Genomic DNA, 21,759 nt, shown 5'->3' with positions numbered 1-21,759 from the left:
CAAGTTTTATCTGCTTTCTAAACAAAGAGAGAAATGTTTCATCTGAGTATTTTAAAGAAGACATTCACAGGTATTGAACAGCCACTTCTTTCAAATAATTAACAAGGAAAACAAGATTTATCTCAATAATGAAAACCTTTTGTTACTGCAGAGTCAAGTCAATCATGCGATTTATGAGTGCATAGTGTCAGCAAGGCACTGTAACATCATTTGAACAGAAATAATTAGAATAAACCTTATTTAGAATGATAATGTAAAAAAGTAATTTAAATCCTGGAGTGCTGGTCTTTCATCTAACATTACAACTATCCTGAGTCAGTCTGGGGTTTATGTGTCACTGATTAACTGCTCACTTTTCTAATAACATAGAATTGTTTAATATCTACCTGTACACCACATATGTGGGGAAGTTCTTCTCTAACAAACAACTGACTTCCCTTTTTGGTTTTTTCCATCTTCCCTCTCCCTTCCTTTTTTCCCACCTCCTAAGTAGTCTAATCAATTAGAAGCCCTTTTTAAGAAAATGCTCTTTTAAAATACAATTTTTCTTTTCTTTTTAAAATAGGTTTTTAGAATTCTAGATTATTTCTAATGAACAAAAGATTACATATAATAGCCACAAGAAAACTCTATTAATTCACAACTCAGATTTGCCAAAGGTGAACATTTTGCCATGTTGGTTTAGATACGTTTTAAATGAATTTGAAAATTTCAAATATAATTGAAAATCCCACTGTATGCAGTACAATTGTCTACTCTAAGGTATAGGCAATACTCTAAGATTTGTGCATATAATTTTGCTCAGATCTGTGTATCTGTGAAAAAACAGTATAAAATTCTGACTGCTGTCCTACTGCTTTTTTTTTTTTTTTTTTTGATTCAGAGTCTCACTCTGTCACCCAGGCTAGAGTTCTGTGACATCAGTAAAGTTCATGGCAACCTCAAACTCCTGGGCTCAAGTGATCCCTTCACCTCACCTCCCGAGTAGCTGGGACTACAGACAAGCACCACCACCACACTTTGCTCAGGCTGGTCTCAACTCCTGAGCTTAGGCAATCCACCCACCTCAGGCTCCCAGAGTGCTAGGCTTACGTATGTGAGCCTCCGTGCTTGGTCTAGAAAATGTTAATACCATTTCTCTAAACTCTGTCATTAACTTTTTCTTTTGCATTGAGGTCAAAGATTATTGTTCCCCAAGGTACCTTTTTTTCCTCATTTCTTAATCAGACTTTTTTTTTTTAAGTGTCACATCACTGTAATCATTCAACTCTGGGATTTTCTCTCTCAGGAGTACTGTCTTCATTCCAATAAGAACAAAATCACACAGGCCCCGACTCTGGTGAGATGCTTCCGGCCTCATGAGGACCGAGTCAGTTCCCTGGAGGTGTGTGAGCTGCGTGGCCGGTTGCTGGTCATCTCCTCCTCCGCGGACGGCTGTGTCTGTGTGACTGACGTCTGCAGTGCTCCTGTCTGGATCTTCGGTCAGGTAGAAATGTTACTTCTTTATTATTCTAGTATTTACTCGACATTTGGTATGAATGTGGGCTGATTTCCATCTGAATCTCGTCAGCTGTTCGATGTTCATTAGTCATGAAAGAACCCGCTTGCATTTCAGAAGCTGCAGCTCCAGGCCTCTCCTGTCCTATTTTCCGTTAACCACAGCCCTTCAGGAGTAGAGGACACAGAGACCGGAATGATGGGGGCTCGGCGCAGCTCAAAATATTCCAGTCTCTCTGAGAAAAATTTCTTCTCTAAAATAGATTAGTTCCTTCAGTTTTAAAATTTAGTAAACATTTCATGTGAATAAAACTAACATCATAAACAGTGACTATGACAGTTACTCAACAAGGTAAACATCAAATGTAGAAAATTTCATGGAAATCCAAGTCTGTAAGTTCATCATCCGGCTTACTCCTGCCCAGTAGTAACCGGCTGACATGCACTGAGCTCTCCCAGGTGTGTGTGGGGGGCTGTTCTGAGGTTGTTACGTGAATTATCTCATTTAATCTTTACAATTGCCCACCCCACCAGGGAGGAACACTTGTTATTCCTATTCTCTTTATTTTTTATTTCAATTTGTGGAAATTATTTATTTATTGTTAAAAGCATTTATGGGGTTCAGTGTACTGATTTGATATACAATGTGAAATGCTTACATTGAGCTGATTAACCATCGAAACAGAGGTACGGAGACTTTGAACACATTGCCTGAGCTCACAGAAGCTAGTAGGTGGTGGGTTGGCTTCTAATTCAAGCAAGCTCCCTTCTGAGCTCATGGTTTTCACCCCTTCCTCCCACAAAACTAAGCTGTGACTTGCTTCTGTCTTTAAACTAAAAGGATAAAGTGGTGGGAATGGAAGAAAGAAAATATTGTCTCACAATTTTTCTATTTTTGTTAACTTTTTGTTTTTGTGGGGACTTTGCTCTTGCTTTCTTGTGTTTTGGGGGTTAAACTACATTCAGTTCATTCCAACGAGTATTGTTCCAATGTGGTGGTGTGCGTTTGAGCAGACGCCTGGGTTTCTGTTGGCCGGCTGACTCCATTCTACCCTGGAGCCACCCAGGCCAATCTCATGCTGGGAGAGTGTGCCGATGCTCTTGGGGTTGAAAGGCAGGTTTTCTGTTGCTGCATTTGTGAAGTCAGGTTGATGATGTCAACCTGTGCTGAAAGAAGATCCATGCAACCCTTTAGGAACTAGAGGCTGTTGTCAGGAAACTGTCTGGGGAGGTGGCCGGTATGTGGTTGAGCAATGGGAGTCTCAGTGTAACCGTCAACTGTTGTATCAGCCTTTTTTACTCTATTAATAAGGCAAGTGGCAGACTTCTCTCAGAAAAACAGGATAAATGGGAACTCAAATGGGTGCGTGGGTAGGTGTGAAGTGGGAGACGGGTGGGACACTGCTGGTGCTGGGACGGGAAGCTGGCTGCTGGCCCAAGGAGAAGCCCACGTGTTTGCTGATGTGCTCTCTGGCCACATGGGCGCTGTGGACATGAGGTGAGGGTTTGAATGACATGTAAATGTTTTATTGTTTATTTGTTGCATTTACTTTTTAAAATGTTTTAATGATCCTGGGTACATAATAGTTGTCTATATTTATAGGGTGCACGTGATGTTTTGATGCAGGCACAGTGTGTTTCAAATCTGGGTAATTGGGGTTTCCATCACTTCAGGTGTTGTCATTTCTTTGTGTTAGGAACATTCCAACACCGCACATTTATACACTTACTTTAAAGTATATTCATAACTTAATGTTGGCTGTAGTCCTTTGTTGTGCTGTCAAACAATGTTCATGCTAAGTGTCTACGTTTTTACCCCTGTTCACCATCCCCACATCATCCCCCTCTCCCTGCCTCTGGGAACCATTTTTCTACCATGTCATGAGATCTAACGTTCCACTCTTTGGCTCCCACCTATGAGTGAGAACATGGGAGATTTGTCTTTTGCCCCTTGGTTTGTTTGATTAAAGCTACATTTTTCAGTTCCATGCAATGGCAGGATTTCATTCTTTTTATGGCCATATCATATTACACTGGGCACATGTGCCACAACTTCCCTTTCCTTCCTCTGCTGACGGACACTTAGGTCGACTCCAGATCTTGGCTACTGTGAGTAGTGCTGCGGTAAATACTATAGGACAGTAGACGTCTTCTGATACACTAATTTCTTTTAATTTTTTAATGATTATGAGTACATAATTGTTAGAAGCAGGATTGCTGGGTCATAGGTGGTTCTATTTTTCGTTTTTTGAGGAACCTCCATAGTGGTCGTGCCACCAACATTGTATCAAGGTTTCCCTTTCTCCACATCCATACAAGCATTTCTTATGTTAATAACAAATAAAAGCTAATTTGATGAAAGCTTTTATCTGGAGTAAGATGATATCTCATTGGAGTTTTGATGTGCATTTCTCTAATGATGTTGAACTTTTTTTCATAAACCTGTTAGCCATTTCTGTCTTCTTTTGAAAAATGTGTATTTAGATATTTTGCCCATTCTCATCAGGTTGTTATTTTCTTATCGAGTAGCTAGAGATCTTTATTAATGACTGGTTGGATGGGTAGTTTGCAAATATTTTTCCCATTCTGTGGGTTGTCTTTCACTTGTTAATTGCAGAAACATTTTAGCTTGATGAGATCTTGTTTCTCCATTTTTTGCTATTGTTGTTGTTGTTGTAGTTTTTGGCCAGGGCTGGGTTTGAACCTGCCACCTCCGTCATAGGGGTGCCCTACTCCTTGAGCCACAGGTGTTATGCTTGTTTCTCCAATTTTGCTTAGGTTGCTATGCTTTGGGGGTGCTGTGTATTATTCAAAAAAATTCTTGTCCAGACAAATGTACTTAATGTGTTCCTTTAGTAGTTTCAGGTCTTGTATGTAAGTCTCTAATCCATTTCAATTTGATTTTTGTATATGGCAAAAGATAAGGTTTTGAGCTCATTCTTGTGCATGGGGTATCCTGGGTGCCCAGCACCCATTACTGAAGAGACTGTCCTCTCCATTGTTTTTGACACCGTTGTCAAAGATAAGTTAACTTAGACGTGTGGATTTATTGCTGGGTTCTCTGTTCTGTTCCACTCATCCATGTGTCTGTTTTTTATTCTAGTACTATGTTGTTTTGTTTAATCCAGCTCTGTAGCATCATTTTAGGCCAGGTAATGTGATTCCTCCAGTTTTGTTGTTATTTTGTTAGTTTTTTTTTTTTTTTTCAGGATGTCTTTGGTTGTTCTGGGTCTTTTGTAATTCCATATAAATTTCAGGATAATTTTTTCTATTTCTGTGAAGAATATCATTGGTGTTTTGATGGGGATGATATGAAATCTGTGGATTGTTTTGGGTTGACTGGATATTTAAACAGTATTGATTCTTTCAATCCATGAGCATGGAATACCTTACCCTTTTTTTTTTACCTTGTCCTCTTTAATTTCTTTCAATAACGGTTTATATTTTAATCATCAAGACTGACCTTCCTTCCTTCCTTCCTTCCTTCCTTCCTTCCTTCCTTCCTTCCTCCCTTCCTTCCTTCCTTCTTACTCTACAGTCTTTGGTGGAGTTCTGTAGTCTCATAGCTCACAGCAACTTCAAACTCTTGGGCCCAAGTGATCCTCCTGGGACTACAGGCACCTGCCACAATGCCTGGCTAGTTTTTCCATTTTTAGTAGAGATGGGATTACACTCTTGCTCAGGCTGGCCTGAAATTCCTGAGCTCAAGAAATCTGCCTTCTTTGGCCTCCCAAGTGCTGGGATTACAGGTGTGAGCCACCATATTCCTCTTAGTATCAAGATCTTTCATTTCTGTAAAAAGAAAATCAAAGTCTCAGGACCACTCTGCACTCCCTATGTCTCAGGCACCTATGAAGAACCTTCCCCACAGACCTTTCATTAAGGAAATTCCTTGCAGACCTCCAATAAGCAAGGACATGCAAATTATACCTAAGCCTGGCTCCTAAAACTAAAGCCAATCTGATTCCACATCAATAATAAACAATAAGTTTATCCGTACAGGTACAGAACTGGAGACACTACAGACAAGACAGAATCAGCCATTTTTCCACCTACCCAGGGATATCTACACATTGATGCTTCTCCTTCCCTTCCCCTTATCCCAACAGTCCCCTGATTTTAAGTAAAACGTAGGTTTCCTGGGCCTCACAAGAGATCTAACTACTTTGCCTCATCAACCCCAGCCCTGCCTTGTTCCTTCTTACTGTGTGCTTTTTAAACACTGCAAGGTTAACTTCTTCAGGAAAACAGCAACAGCCTATGTGCTGTTAGTATTTCTCCCTGGTGCTTCCTCAAAAGTCTTGGCTTAATAAACCTTGATGAGTATGACTCATTTCTGCCACTTATGAACTAAAATAAAATCTTAATCCTCCCATGACTGAACAGATGCCCTCTTGGCCAAGGGGACTTCAGAAATACCATAAAGTTGAGTTGCTGGCCATGGGAAGGGAGGGACATGCCTTTTCATGCCTTCTTTCCTTCTTGGAGATGTACATCCTCAGGTCTGTTAATGAGTTGGAAAGGATAACGCCTGCACAGGTGTGCCTCCCATGGACTGACTTATGACTTTATGTGTGACTCCTGAAATGTATAAACCAGCTATGACCCAACTACAGTGACACCACTTGCTCAAGGCTTCTTGGGCATAACTCTTGAGGCCATTGTTAGATATATTCAGCTCAGAATAAACTTCTTTCAATTATTTAAGAGACTTTGGGTTCTTTTTGATATACTTATTATTTACGTTAACACATCTTTTATGTTTATTCCTAGGTATTTTGTTTTACATGTAGCTATTGTAAATGGGATTACTTTCCTGATTGGTTTTGCTTTGTTTTCAGATTTTTTACTCTTGGCATATAGAAAAGTCACTGATTGTTTTGTATGTTGGTTTGGTATCCTGCAACTTCACAGAATTTGTTTGTTAGTCCTAATAGTTTCTGGGTGAAATCTGTAGGTTTCTGGAGATATAAGCCTATCTCATCTTCAAGTAAGATAAGCTGACTTCTTCCTTTCCAATTGGGATGCCCTTTCTGACTTTCTCCCATCTGACTGCATTAGCCAGAACATCCATGTTGAGTAACAATGGGGGGAGTGAGCATCCTTGTCTTGTTCCAGATCTTAATTTAATGGAAAGGTTTTCAGTTTTCCCCCGTTTGATGTGATAGTAGCTGCAGGTCTGTCATACATGGCTTTTATTGTGTTGAGGTAAATTCCTTCTGTACTCAGTTTTTGGAGAATTTGTATCATGAAGGGATTTTGAATTTTATTGAGTGATTTTTTTTTTTTTTGGCATCGATTGAAATTATCCTGTGGTGTTTATCTTTGTTCAGTTGATGTGATGTTTCACATTGGTTGGTTTGCATCTATGAACCCATGCTTGCATCTCTGGGACAAATTCCACTTGATCATGATGAATAATCTTTTTAATGTATTGTTGTAGTCACTTTGCTGGTATTTTGTTGAGGATTTTTGTATCAGTGTTCACTAGAGAACAAAACTGGCCTATAGTTTACTTTGTTGTGTTTTGTCTGGTTTTGGTGTCATGACCTTGCAGAATGAGTTTGAGAGCATTCTCCCCTTCTCCGTGTTTTGGAATCCTTTAAGTAGGATTGGGATTAGCTCTTCTTTGAATGGCTGGTTGAATTCAGCAGTGAAGGCATTAGGTCCCAGGTTTTTCTTTGATGAGAGACTTTTTATTACAGTTTTTATCTCAGTACTTTGTATTGGTTTATTCAGGTATTGGATTTCTTCCTGGTTCATTCTTGATAGGTTGTATATGTCTAGGAATTTATCCATTTTTCTAGGTTTCCCAAATTATTGGCACATAGTTACTTATAGAACCCTCTAATGATCCTTTGGATTTCTGCATTTTCAGTTGTAAAGTCTCAGATTTTATTTATTTGAGTCTCCTCTCCTCTCTCTCTCTCTCTTTTTTCCTTAGTCTGGCTAAAGATGTGTCAATTTTATTTATCTGTTTTGATGTTGACACTAACTGCTATAATCTTTCCTCTTAGTTTTTGTCTTGAAATTTATTTTATCTGGCAGGACTATAGCTATCCTAATGTATTTTGGTTTTTGTTTGCATGGAATATCTTTTTCCATTTCTTTATTTTCAGTCTATGTATGTCTTTATAGACTGAAAATAAAAGTAAAGGTAAAGTGTGTTTCTTGTAGACATCATGTAATTTAGTCAGTCTGTGACTTGATTGGAGATTTTGGTCCATTTACATCTAATGTTGTTATTGATAAGTAAAGATTTACTACTGCCATGTTATTTGATTTGTGTTTGTTTCATTGTCTTCTCTTTCTTTCTTCTTTCCTTCTTGTCTTCTTTTGTGTAAAAGTAATTTTTTTGGTAGTGTATTTTAATTTACTTTTTATTTTTTGTGTATCTGTTGTAGATTTTGATTTGAAGTTATTATGAGGTTTACAAAAATATTTTATAACCAATTATTTCAAACATATGAAAACTTATCTCTGCTTTCAAACAAATGTGCAAAGATAAATCTAAAAGAAATTGTACACTTTGACTCCATCCTCCCACTTTTTGACTTTTTGTTGTCCCATTTATATATTTGTTACTATCTATCTCTAAAAAAATTGTCTTAAGAAGACAGGTGCACGGCCTACAGACATATGGAAAAATGCTCATCATCCTTAATGCATCCTTCATAATCAGAGAAATGCAAATCAAAACTACTTTGAGATATCACATGTTTTACCATGTGTTCTAACTCCAGTAAGATTGGGCCACATCCCAAAATCCCAAAATCAGAGATGTTGGTGTGGATGTGGAGAAAAGGGAACACTTCTATATTGCTGGTGGAAATGCAAACTCATACGTTCCTTTTGGAAAGATGTTTGGAGAACACTTAGGGATTTAAAAATAGACCTGCCATTTGATCCTACAATTCCTCTACTAGGTATATATTCTGAAAACCAATATCACATTATAACAAAAATATTTGTACCAGAATGTTTATTGCAGCCCAATTCATAATTGCTAAGTCATGGAAGAAGCCCAAGTGCCTGCCCATCAACCCATGAATGGATCAATAAATTGTGATATATGTACACCACGGAATATTATGCAGCCTTAAAGAAAGGAGACTTTACCTCTTTCATGTTTACATGGATGGAGCTAGAACATATTCTTCTTAGCAACATATCACAAGAATGGAAGAAAAAGTATCCAATGTACTCAGCCCTACTATGAAACCAAGTTTCATATGAAAACTATAACCCAAAGCCCAAGAATATGGGGAAAAGGGATAGGGAGGGGAGGGGGGAGAATGAGTGGAGGGAGGGTAATTGGTGGGACCACCCCTAAGGTGCATCTTACAAGGGTACATGTGAAATTTACTAAATGAAGAATACAAATGTCTTAACTAAGAAAATGCCATGAAGGCTATGTTAATCTGTTTGACGAAAATATTTCAAATTGTGTATAAAACCAGAACATTGTATCCCACGATTGCATTAATATACATAGCTATGATTTAATAACAACAACAACAAAAACTTATCCTTGATAGGTTTGTTTTTAGTGTCCCTACTCAACATATAAATGGTTTATATATCACAATTGCAGCAATACAGTATTCTGTATTTGCATACTTACTGTTACTAGTGAATTGAAATATTTCAGTGGATTTTTTTTTTTTATTTTTGAGACAGAGTTCGTTATGTCACCCTAGGTAGAGTGCTGTGGCGTCAGCTCATAGCAACCTTAAACTCTTGGGCTTAAGTGATTTTCTTGCCTCAGCCTCTCAAGTAGCTGGGACTACAGGTGCCTAAATTTCACAGGTGCCCACCACAATGCCTGGCTATTTTTTAGTAGCAGTTGTCATTGTTTTTTACCAGGCCTGGGCCAGGTTTGAACCCACCAGCTGTGGTATGTGGCCAGTGCCCTCACCACTGAGCTACAGGTACCAAGCTGAGTTGAAACACTTCAGTGGATTTCTTATTGTTCATCATCCTTTTCTTTCAGATTGAAGAACTTCTTTTAGCATTTCTGATAGGACAGGTCTCGTGTTAATGATCTTTTGTTTGTCTCAGAAAGTTTTTATTTGTCTTTCATGTTTGATAGATATTTTTGCAGGATATGATGTTCTAGGGTTATGGTTTTTTATTTTAGCACTTTGAATGCGTCCTGCCACTCTCTCCTGGCCTGTACGGTTTCCACTGAGAAGTCTGCTGCCAGACATTTAAGCTCTTTTGTATGTTTTTTCTTCTTTCCTGTAGGAACTTTTCTTTATTCATGACCTATGGGAGCTTGATTATAAATGCCTTGAGGTAGTCTTGTCTGGGGTAAACCTGCTTGGTCTTCTATGACCTTCTACCTGAGGTTTGGGAATTTCTCTGTTATACTTTCTCTCAATAAACTTTTTATTCTAGCCTCTCTGTCCATTTCCTCTGTAAGGGCAATTGCTCTTAGATCTTCCCTTTCCAGACTGTGTCTAGATTCTGTAGGCATCCTTCATTTTTGAATTCTTTTTACTTTTCTCCTTTCTGACTGTGTATTTTCAAACAGCCTGTCTCCATGCTCAGCGGTTCTTTCTGTTGCTTCATCTTTCGCTGTTGAGATGCATCATTAAGTTTGCCAATTGAAATTTGAAGCCCCAGGATTTCTGCTTGATTTTTTAAAATTTAATTCTCCTTGTTAAGTTTCTCTGATAGTCTTTTGAATTCCTTCCCTACATTGTCACTGAGCTCCTTCAGGACAGCTATTTTGAATTCTTTGCCTGCAGAGTCTATCAATGGAAAACAAGCCAACCTTTGTAAAATAATTTTAAGAGGTTTATTCCGAGCCATAGCCAAGAAGCATCACTGTGGTGAGGTTACACTTTGACTTTACACATTTCAGGGAGACAGGAATTACAGGCAAAGTCATACATCAATACCCAGAAGGCACACATCAGTTTGCTCTGAGAAGGAGGCTCACAGGTTGTAGATGTGTTTAAAGATTCCTTAGTTGACAATTGGCTGGAAAAGTTAGGCTTCATATAAAGGACCAGGAGTCAGTGGAGAGGAATGCTGAGTTAATTTACAGGCATGTAACCCAGTCATGTACCCAGACTCAAGTTGTTTGTGTTTTTATATATTGAGAAGTTGCAGGCTTGTCTTGCATAGCCTTGGGCCTGTTAATGTGTTCCAAGACATGTCTCTAAGAAGAGAGGCTGGCAGGACACGGCGTGTCTGACATCCCTCTGTGGCTAAGCAACTCAATTTTAGGGTGGCCCCTTGAACAAAGGGGAGTACATTTGGTCAGCTGGTGGGAGAGGGAGCTGCAGACTTTCAGTTCACTGGTTACGTACCTCTGTTTAAGGACACTCTGGGCTTGGTATAGGCGCCTTATTTAGTTTGTCTGGTGAGATCATGTTTTCCTGGGTCTTCCTGAGGTGTGTGTATTTTCACTGATAACTGGACGCTGAAGAGTCAGGTATTGATTGTAATTCTGCAGTCTGGGCTTGTTTGAAGCTGTCATTCTTGAGAAGACTTTCCATATATTCAAAGAAAATGAGTGTCATGATCTGAGTATTTTGTCATGCAGCCGTATCAGCTGTGGGAGTAGCTCCAAGCCCAGGAATGCTGTGACTCTTATAGACTCCTGGTGATAGTACGTTCGTGAACTTGAGTAAGGAGAATTCCCTGAGTAACCAGGCTAGTCTCTCACTCTCTCCCCTCACTCTCTGTGTGCTGGGGGCTGGAACTGGGGGTAGAGTGACATGGATATGGCCTCAGGACCACCCCAGCTACACCAGGTCATACCTGAAGCCAGCCCAGTCTCATCCAAAATCGATGGTCACTGCTGCCTTGATACCTCTCAGGCTTATTCACACGTAAGAGTTCTTTAATCAGCAGGTGGTGGATCTTTCCAGGCCTGGGTTCTTCCCTTCAGGGAAGCAGGTTTCTTCCCACCAAGGAGAGGGTCTAGAAATGTCATCCAGGAACTGAGGCTGAGAATCAGGGTCTTTGGGTGTCTGCTTGGTATTTTGTTTTACTCTGACTGAGTTGGACCTCTAGTATCAAAACACAGTCCTTGGAATCCCTGTCTTCCTTTCCCCAGGTGGAAGGACACTCCCCTGAGCTGGTTGGGGGTGGGGAGGGGTGCAGGGCTGGCTTCACTGCAGCTGCTGGGGTTTCCCTGGGTCACATCTTCCCAAGCCCGCTGGCTTCAAGTCAGCACAGCTACAGAGATTGCCCAAGGACTGCAGGCTTTTTGTCCTGCCTGCCTTATGAATCTGTTCTAGGTTCCAGGCTGCTTTTTGTCAGCTGGGATGGGCATAGCCAGAACTCAGGTTTCTGTCTCTGGGAGGAGGATGTCAGCTCGTGTGTTCTCAGAGCTCCTCTGTGGGTGCCCCAGAGCTCAGCCCTGCATGTGCCCTGTTCCCTGCAGCCTTGCTGGTCAAACCTTTCCCTCTCCCTCCCTTAGGCGTTTAGACTCTCTCTACACTCAGCACTGGGGGGGGGGGGCAGGCAATACAAGACTCTCTTTTCTGTCCTCTTCATTGCCTCTTTCTTTGGTATAATGTTAAATCTGAGTACTGTGATGCCTCACTCCCCCACTCCCCAGTTTTTGGTTCTTCTAAAGGTGCCTCCGGGCATGAATAGTAGTTGAGTTTATTTGCCATGCAGGAGGAAAATCCTGGAAACTTCTTTATTCAGCCATCTTGCTCCGCCCATCTCCTAAACTTCATTTTAATTAAGACATGTGTGCTAGTAAAAGTGTTCATTTTTATGCCTTTGTGAGGTTTTCTATAGCATCTTTTTTTTTTTTTTTTGACAGTCTTCAGCCCCTGGAAGCCTGCATTAAAATAGTTTTATATTTTTCCTTCTGTTTAAGACAGGAGAAGAGACACCAGGGCTGGGTCAGTTTTAAAAAGTAAAGGTTGGCAAATCTGGGGACGGTTGGGTTTGTAGTCTCTTCTGCTTGAATTTTTCTTCTTCCTTTGTTTTTTTTTAATGATTCACTTTTATTAGCTGTCTCGAATGTGATTTCCAGGGTATGCAGGACAGAGAAGAGGGAGGAGAAGGGCTTGGCAGGGAGGGCATATGAGGAAAGGGGAGCCTGAGGGAGAGGGAGGGAATAAATTAGCGGGTACTGGAGAACAGTGGACGTCCTCAGGAAGCGATACCTTTTATAGAAAGAACAGAACATTACGGAAGGCAGATGGAATACAGAGATGAGGAGGAGAAACGGCTCAATTAGTAAATATAACTCAGATCAAAACACTTTTCCCAAACAGATTTTATTTCTACAATGTAGTGACTTCTACCCTACATTTGGATGTTGCGTTTGTCTTTCAATTGAACTGATACTAGTCTAGCATTTATACAAAGAAAAGAAGAAGCTGTGCCACATTTTAATTCCTACATTAAGATTTAGTTTTCCTTTCTTTTCTCTTCTTTTCCTTTCTTTTTTTATTCTTCTTTTTTTTTGAGACAGAGTCTCACTGTGTTGCCCTGGGTAGAGTGCCTTCCTATCAGAGCTCACAGCAACCTTAAACTCCTGAGTTCAAGTGATCCTCTTGCCTCAGCCTCCCTAGTAGCTGGGACTACAAGTGCCCACCACAATGCCCAGATAGTTTTTCTTTTCTGTTTTTAGTAGAAACGGTGTCTCACTCTTACTCAGGCTGGTCTAGAACTCCTGAGCTCAGGCAATCCACCTGCTTTGGCCTTTCAGAGTCCTAGGACCACAGGCCCAAGCCGCTGAACCTGGCCAGGACTTAATTTTTCAATCACATGCAATCTAAAGGATGTATTTAAAATTTAGTGCAGTACGTTTCCATAGACTTCATGTAAAAAGTTTTTTAAAAAATAATTTTGAATTACTTTATAACATAGCTGTTGGTCGAAGGCTGGTTTTCAAGTTAGATTTTAAATGTAAGTGGTGTGGTGTGTTTGTTTCTAGAGTTGGAGTAATGGGGGTGAAGATGACTGATTTGTGAATATATGTATATCCCGGGAAGTTTCTGTCAGGTGCCTGTGGGATGGGACATTAGCTGATGCCTGCACCTTCAGGGCCTCCTGTATACACTCACTCCTGCTGTGCTGGCCATTAGCTGATGCCTGCACCTTCAGGGCCTCCTCCACACTCACTCCTGCTGTCCTGGGCCCCTTGTGGACTGGCAACACTCCTTACCTAACCTGGTTGAAGGCCAGTGACTGGGACTCTGCCTATTCATCTAGTGTTGAAAGTTGTATTTAGTCACCCAAACTTAGACATTAAGAGATTGCGTATAAAAATCCAGGTTTCTTGCTTCTCTTGAAAAATAGCACATGTCATTCCCTGGAATATGTGTGGCCCCCTCCTTTAAGGTAAAATAGGTTCTCCCTAATTCACTGTGGTCCCCACTTTCTTCTGTTGCCTGTGGATACCGAGTCTCAATGAAATCTGCGATTTCTCACCCATTTATAATTGTATCTGACCTTCCATTCATTCACAGACATTTGGCTGGCCCTTTGGGCATTTTTACTTTGCAGACACTTAGGACAGGCCCAGTTGGTTTACAGCCAAGTCAAACCAGTGATGTTCCCTGTGTATCACAGAAGTTGTGCTCACTGGTACATTTTTGTGTGCATGATGTGAATTAATATAAGGCGAGGAAATCAGTTCTGTGTTTAAAACATAAAATAGATTGTCACTGGAGAGTTTTGTTAGCTGAATGCTGGCTAGAAATTATAGCCTAAATGTGTGAAAACTATCATATAATACATTTTTTCTGGGGGGGATGTAACACTGAAACTGGCTTTTGACTTTTTTTAAGAAGTGAGATGCAAAGAGAGTAATTGCAGAAAAATTAATTGTGGTAGCTCTTTAACAGAAGTTTTCTTTTGTTTTTATTAAATATATATCTTGGTATTCAGGATGTTTGTAGTGGGAATGGCAAAAACATTTTAATAGTTTATCATTATATGTTCAGGAAATCATTTCATTCTTGTGAGTCATCTAGTTTTCTACCTTGACTAAAGTTGCGTAAATTTGTTTCATCTCCCCTACAAGACTGTCATCTCCTGTGCGCAGGAATCACATCTTTCCCTCTCCTGGGCTGCCCCAGCACCGCGGTTAGTAACCTATACCTGGTTGAGACACATCAATATTTGAAGAAGATAAATCTCATAAAAATTAAAATAGATGTTCTTTGTTTTTCCAGGCAAAGCACTGGCATATTGAAAACCATCTTTCCCTTCCTAAAAGAGATCCTAATTTAATGGAAAGTAAGATTCAAGAGGAAATTCCTTTATTGTCTAAGGAAGAATCATGCTTAGACTCAACAGAAAATTTTCTACTCGAGAAAGACAAAGATGACTCAGTGCACATGTAAGTGTCAACTGAAGTTCAGATAAGACTTAGGTAAGATCGTCACGGTCTGTGAAATCTCCAATGACTGTCTCACATTTCTCTAAAGTTTTTGCGATTGGTATGTGCGTGTGGGGAGAGGCATTCTCTAGTCTCAGGGCTACACTTGATTCCTATTTCTTGCCTCCATTGAGTTCTTGTTTTGGATTCCATGGTCATGTAGTCTTTTATTTCTATTCCATCCTAAATACGATTGTGTAAATTAGCTCCTCTCCTCAGAAACAATGTATGTACCTATGTATCCATCTCAGAATGTGCGTCAGATTTTACTCCTGGTTTTGGTAAAGTGCGTAGGATTTTATGTGACAGTAGTTCAAAGATCTCAACTTTGACCTTAGACATCACGCTCCAGGCTTCCTTCTAACCTCTGTACGTTGCTCAGACGTTTCTTTTCCTCACCCCCCTCTTCCTCCCTCTTCCAGGGCCCACACTTCATTCCACTCTGTCTCTAATGTCGGGCAGCTTCCCTGTTTCTTTGGCCCCTACACTTTGCTGACCCACACTTTCGTAAGCTGACCTTCTCTACTAAACCACTGTTTTCATTAAAGAAGAAGATTTACTCTATTTTCTTTGATATAACTTGGATTTTTCTTACCATACATATATACAACCTTCTTTTTTAGGTTTACAGAAAAATTATACAGAAAATACAGACATTTAACCCCCACACTGCCCCCCACACAATGTCTTGGATTAGTATGGTACATTTGTTATAGTTGATGAGCCAATGTGGGTACTTTTAAGTCCATGGTTTACATGAAGATTCATTCTGTGTGTGGTATCGTTCCATGGGTTTTAACCAAAGCAAAATGCCACGTATCCATTCTTATGTTCTCAAAACAGGATAGTGTGAGTGCTGTAAAAAGTGGCCTGTGTCCCACATATCCATTCGCCCCATGTCTCCCTGAATCCAGGTAATTGCTGATTTCTTTGCTGTCTTCAGAGCTTTGCTGGTCATAGCAGCTTGAGTCACGTGGTGTGCAGGCTTTTCAGATTAGCTTCTTTCAGACTGTGGTATATGTGTGAGATTCCTCCATGTTTGTCCCTGACTTCAGAGTTCATTTCGTTTCATTGCCTCGTAATAGTCCACTGTGTGGAGGGATCACAATTTATTTTTCCATCTTTCTGGAGGAGCGTCTCCATGGCTTCCAGGTTTGGGCACATAATGCAACGTGAATCACCAGCTGATTGTGTTGGTGTGGACCTTTTTCTGGGCTCTCTCTTCTAGTCTGTGAACCTGTCTGAGAATTCCTTCACCAGAGCCTCACCGTCAGGGTTAAAGGAGCTTGACAGAAGGTCTTGATGTCACCTAAAGTTTGATCATCCTCTGACTCTGTTCTTCAATATTCTGCTGACTGAATATTTATATTCATGTAAACTCTAGTCCACTTATTGGTATCTACAAAGTAACTTGCTGGCATTGTGGTTGAGATTGGCTTGAATTTCAGATCAGATTAGGAAAACTCACATTGTAACTGAGTCTTCCTATCTATAAATAAGAATCATTTCTTAATTTTTTCAGATTAAAGAAAAGGTTCTTTTATTAGAACTTTGTACTTTATCGCAGGTAGATGTCATTCATCTTTTGTTAGATTATACCTACTTTAATTTTTTTGGTGCTAAGGTAAATAGTATATTTTTAAATTTCAAATATCAACTGTTCATTACTAATACATAGAAAGCAATTGACTTTTGCATATGAATTCTGTATCCTGTAACTTTATTATAATTGATCATTTGTTCAGGGGGTTGTTGATTATTTGAGATTTTCCTCATAGACATTCATGTCATCTCCTAGTAAATACTGTTTCATTTCTTTCATCCCAATCTATATCCTTTTTCTTTGCTTTTGTTTTCTCTTCTCTTCTTTTCCCCTTCCCTCCCCTCCCCTCCCCTCCCTTCCTCTCCCCTCCTTTATTGCACCAGCTAGGATTACAGTATGATGTTGAATTACAGCAGTGAGAGAGCCTCTGTGAGACTGGAACTCCTTGTTTCCAGTCTTAGGGGGAAAAACACATCTAGTTTCTCTTCATTAAACATGTTGTTAGCCGTAAGCCTTTCACAGATGTTCTTTATCAAGTTGCAGAAGTTCACCTCTATTCCTAGTTTCCTGAGAATTGTCGTGAATGGCTATTGGATTTAGTCAAATGCTTTTCCTGCATCTATTGGTGTGATCGAGTGATTTTTCTTCTGTATCCTGTCAATGTGATGGATTATATTAATTGACTTTTGAATGCTGAGCCATGCTGTGTACTTGGCATAAATCCCACTTGTCACAGGATCTTATTTTTATGCATTGTTGGGTTGGATTTCCTAATGTTTTGCTGAGATTTTTGCATCTGTGTTTATGAGACATTGATCTGTAGCTTCTCTTTATTGAAATATTTTTGTCTAATTTGGCATCATAGAATCCGTTACAAAGTGTTCCTTGCTTCTATATTCTGGGACAGATTGTAGAGAGTTGGTGTCATTTGTTTCTTAAATATTTGGTAGAATTCACCAGTAAAGCTCTGAAGGTCACTGGGAAAGTTTTCAGATGGTCTGTTATTGTCCATTATTTCACTTCCAAGAAATACAGTCGGCAGCAGTGTCCTTTCTGATTCACCCGTGGAAGTTTCAATGTGCTTGGCCATGGGTGTTGCTGGGAGGGCTTTACTAGTAACAGCTATGGATCTTGGGAGAGAACTTTCAGCTGTGATTGTCTATGATTTGAAGAGTAGATTAAAGGAGTCTCAAAGCCTGAGCAATTGCAATGGGCTTTAGGGGCCCGTACTCCTTACCATGTGACAACTTTTCAGTGGTTTTAAGAATTTAGAAGAGGCTGAACTTCACTGAGAGGCAAGGAGAGAAGCAGATATCTGGCAGCCCCTGTGGAGAGTATTGCTCATGAAAACAACTGAGTGGCATTTAATGACACTGACGGGAACCACATACTAATTCTCCAGCAGGGTCCAGAACGCTGCAGGGTTCTCATGGAGCCAGGAAAGTTTCATCTCGATGGAGCCTCACACTTTGACAGATGAGCAGAAGTGTTCTGTGTTGAACGGTGTGAAGACATGCTGGTCAGATTCTATGCAGGCAAATGTAGATGCATTTCTGACGCCATTACTGGTGGGGAAATGGATTTACCAGTTTGATCCAGAGAACAAGCGTCAGTTGACAGTGTCATTATTTTTCCCCGTGAAAACCCAGCAACAAAAGTGAAGTGGTTCAAGAATGTTGGAAAGAAAATGGTTGCAACTTTCTTTTCCAAAAGCAGTCAGGTCTCCACTGTTCCTCCGAAGGAACAAAGAACTGTCACTGCTTAGTGTATACAACATACTGCCGCAGAATTTTGGGGGGAAACTTCAAGAATGGTGGCCAAGGACAGAACTGTAGGGGACCAGCTTGCTCTGTGACGACCTGTCTGCCTCCACGGCCACCATCACCACTCAGCCCCTGCAGTCCACAGAGGTTGCACTTGACACTCATCCCCCCACAGTCCCGACCTGGCCTGTGTGATTATAACCCTAACCCTAACTCCTGCTCCCCACAGTAGAAAATTACATGTGCAGATCTCAAAACGTTCGTAGTGTTTCTCATCTGATATTTTCTATCTTAGAAGGTTATTAATTATTCAGCAAAAAGCTATTAACTGTTTGTAAGAAGCAGTGCAGTGCACCTTCTGATATGCATATACAACTAGCACGCAGAATTCTTATAGAGTGAGATGTTTAAACCCACTACTTAAAGATTAATACAAATATTCTGATACTTTTGATTTAGTATCTTTTCTAAGTAAGGAAAGAAATAGGGATTGCTCAGAACTGAGAAGACAACAGTCCTTCTATCAAATCCCCGCCGTGCTCCGTGCTCCACTTTGATGCTATCGGACCTTTTATATCAGGAGCCGGTGACACCCTGGGAAGAGAGCTGTCTTCTTCTCTTCCCTCTAGCTCACAAATCGCAGTTTCCAATTTATCGTGGATGGGAAGTAGGAGAGAGGAAAAGAGAAAGAAAAGGCTGGCACAGCTGTTCTCTGGGCTTGACAGATGAGTCAAGCTTACTCACTTTCTCTTTTTTTTTTAGTGGGGCAGCATTGAAGGTTTTTTGATGACAGCAGTCAGGGACCTCTACACTGCACAGCCCAAGCCAAAGCTCCCTTTGGCTAGTCTCTAAGGGCTCACACCCTGAGCTGATGCTCGTGACGGAGCATCTCATGGTGGTTTTCTGTTGTAGTCCTGTGTGAACCCGGCCTCTCTCTTGCATAGCTCCTGGTTTCCTGGTTTAACTTCTGCTCAGTCTGTATGAAACTCACACACTTGTGGCCACACTCAGCCCTCCACTGCTGCTCCCTAGCTCCCTGCCTAATCGGGGAGCTCTGGTTACAGATTTTTGCCTGTAGCTTTTTTTAGTTATGAGACACTGGTCCATTGCATCCCCCTATGGTTACACTAAAGGGGATACATTAAACTCTTTGTTGTATGTGAATGAGGCAGGAAGGGGGGAGAGACGTCTTCCCTGCCCTCCATGGAAGTGGGACTCAGTGTACACCTAAGACTCTTTCTGCCCTAATCTTCCTGTAGTTTCTACACCCTTGTTTATGCCTTAGAGGGCAAGTTGGCCTAAGCATCACAAGGCCAGTTTCTAAGCTACCTTGTTGGCAAAATGGCCTGTATACAAGTTTTTCACCTTAGTTTGAAAGGTAGAAATGCTTTTTTTTTTAAATCTCTCAATCCATCAATTATTTTTTTGAGACGGCTTAAACCTCTACCGACAGGGAGATAGCAGGAAAAAATGCCCCTTTAACATCCTGTTGTACTAAATTACTTTGGTATTTGTTTTCCATTTCCCTGAATTATGGCTAGAGAAATGTCAAGTGGCATTTCACTTCCAGCCAGAAGGATCTTTCCAATTTAGAATTCTAGCATGACCGATGCTGTACAATCTTAGAACGCGGGGAATGGAAGGATTTCACCCAAGATGAATTGTCCTCACCCGCCTGCCCCAATGCAGATGAGGAAATAACAATACCACAGGGTAAAATACACAGATTACTGTTTCTCCCTCTCTCTCCTCCTAAGAGAGTGAAGATAAGGGTTACCGGTTCCTGGTTTAGAATATTTTAGCCAATACACTAATTTCTAATTTTTTTGTGACAAACTCAGTCTCCTTAAAAATATTTTTTGTCCACCTTTGTTAGATTCAAACATTGTCAGTTTGAACTGTTAGCTTTTGGGGGGGGGCAGGGCTGGGTTTGAACCCGCCACCTCTGGCATATGGGGCCGGCACCCTCCTCCTTTGAGCCACAGGTGCCGCCCATGAACTGTTACCTTTTATACTGACTCATCATCATTTCCTTTTCTATTGTCGCTCAACACTTTGTGTCATGAAAATTTGTGCTGATATGTAAGTTTTTAAATCCATAGATTTCTTTTGAAACTAGAGCTCTGTTTTCTTGCAGACACGCGTGATCTTCTCATGTCGGTTGTAAGTTTCTGTAGGTCTCCAGGGCCGTGGAGCAAAGTCATCTATTTTGGAATACACCAGAAAGTACTTGTGATCTTTAAACTATCTGCTGCAGTAATGAGCTAGGATCCACTCAATAATTCCTAATGTCGTTTAGGAATTATCAAATGAATATGAATTGAAAGGACAGAGTGAAACACATGTAGTTAGATCTAATGTTAATTCCTCACTTCTAGGAATGTGACCTGGAATCCTTTGCGGAAAACAGACAAGTACAATAAAGTCATCAGCTATAAAACATTCTTTCTGGGCAGCTCCTGTGGCTCAAAGGAGTAGGGCGCTGGCCCCATATGCTGGAGATGGCGGGTTCAAACCCAGCCCTGGCCAAATATATATGTATTCTTTTTGTTTTCCATCTAATACAGAAAAGATTATAGATCATTTTCTTTCGAAGAAATAGTGTTCTGAAGACCATGACCCTTTACCTAATCAGATGGATAAATTTAATAGGTGAATCTGGACCAGCTTTTATCCATATGCAAAAAGAAAAAAAGAAAAAGAAATGTGTGAAGTATTTTAGAGAACTGAGGAGGAAAAAGAACACGTGGGTGTGTATTCAGGGGAAATGTTCATATTGGGGAACACAGTCAGGAAAATAGAGAAGAAAAAGAAAAATTCTCTAGAAAATGGAAGGAGCAGGAAACATACGGAACAAAAAGCATTACAGCTAGATTTTCATCATGACAACTAAGACGCTCCTCACAGGATAAAAGTTGTGGTCTATCTTATCTGCTGGCTTCCACAACAACACCTGGTTTTCATAGTGCATCCAGCATTTAATAACATTATTTCCGAGAAGTAGGTAGGTGATAAAGAGTTATCTTTGGGTTAGGTCCTGGGGAGGTGAAGATGAGTCTAGTATTTAAGAGATTAATGGAAGCCCCAAGGCTAAGTTAACAGTCAATAGAGAGAAATAGAGTTTTATCTTCCTTAGACTCTGCAAAAATCATATTAGCATTAGAAAAGTTTTTAGGAGGGTACAAGTGAATCTTTCTAAAAGCAGAGTATGAACGTTTTAACTCAATAACTAGGAAAATGACATGAAGGTTATGTTGACCAGTTTGATGAGAGTATTTCAAAATGTATATGAAAACAGCACGCTGTACCCCATGATTGCATTAATGTACACACCTATGCTATAAGAAATTAAAAAAAAAAAAGAAAATTTTTAGGAAATGAAGAAATAAAGGTGTAAATCAGGAAACAACAGCCACAGTGGACAAGAATTTTTTCTTGATTTATAACAATATTTGGTTTCTGGAATAACACAAAATTATTCCAATCTAGAACAATTATAGGTAAGATAGATAATTTAGACATTACAACTTCAGAATATTTCTTTCTTTCTTTCTTTCTTTCATTTCTTTCTTTCTTTCTTTTTTTTTTTT

At 40.1% G+C, this 21,759-nt stretch overlaps 1 protein-coding gene across 1 annotated transcript in view; it reads left to right on the top strand.

The window, feature by feature from the left end:
* Positions 1-21,759, top strand: part of WDR49 (WD repeat domain 49) — a 158,817-nt gene that overhangs the window by 102,164 nt on the left and 34,894 nt on the right. Inside the window, exons 15-16 of the mRNA XM_023516015.1 lie at positions 1,244-1,486; positions 14,658-14,824. Coding sequence (XP_023371783.1) covers positions 1,244-1,486; positions 14,658-14,824 — 410 coding nt within the window. The remainder of the gene's footprint in view (positions 1-1,243; positions 1,487-14,657; positions 14,825-21,759) is intronic.

This window comes from Otolemur garnettii, unplaced genomic scaffold, assembly GCF_000181295.1.
Source record: "Otolemur garnettii isolate 467f Iridium unplaced genomic scaffold, OtoGar3 scaffold00084, whole genome shotgun sequence".
NCBI classification, from domain to species: domain Eukaryota; kingdom Metazoa; phylum Chordata; class Mammalia; order Primates; family Galagidae; genus Otolemur; species Otolemur garnettii.
This window is presented reverse-complemented; position numbering and strand designations above follow the sequence as displayed.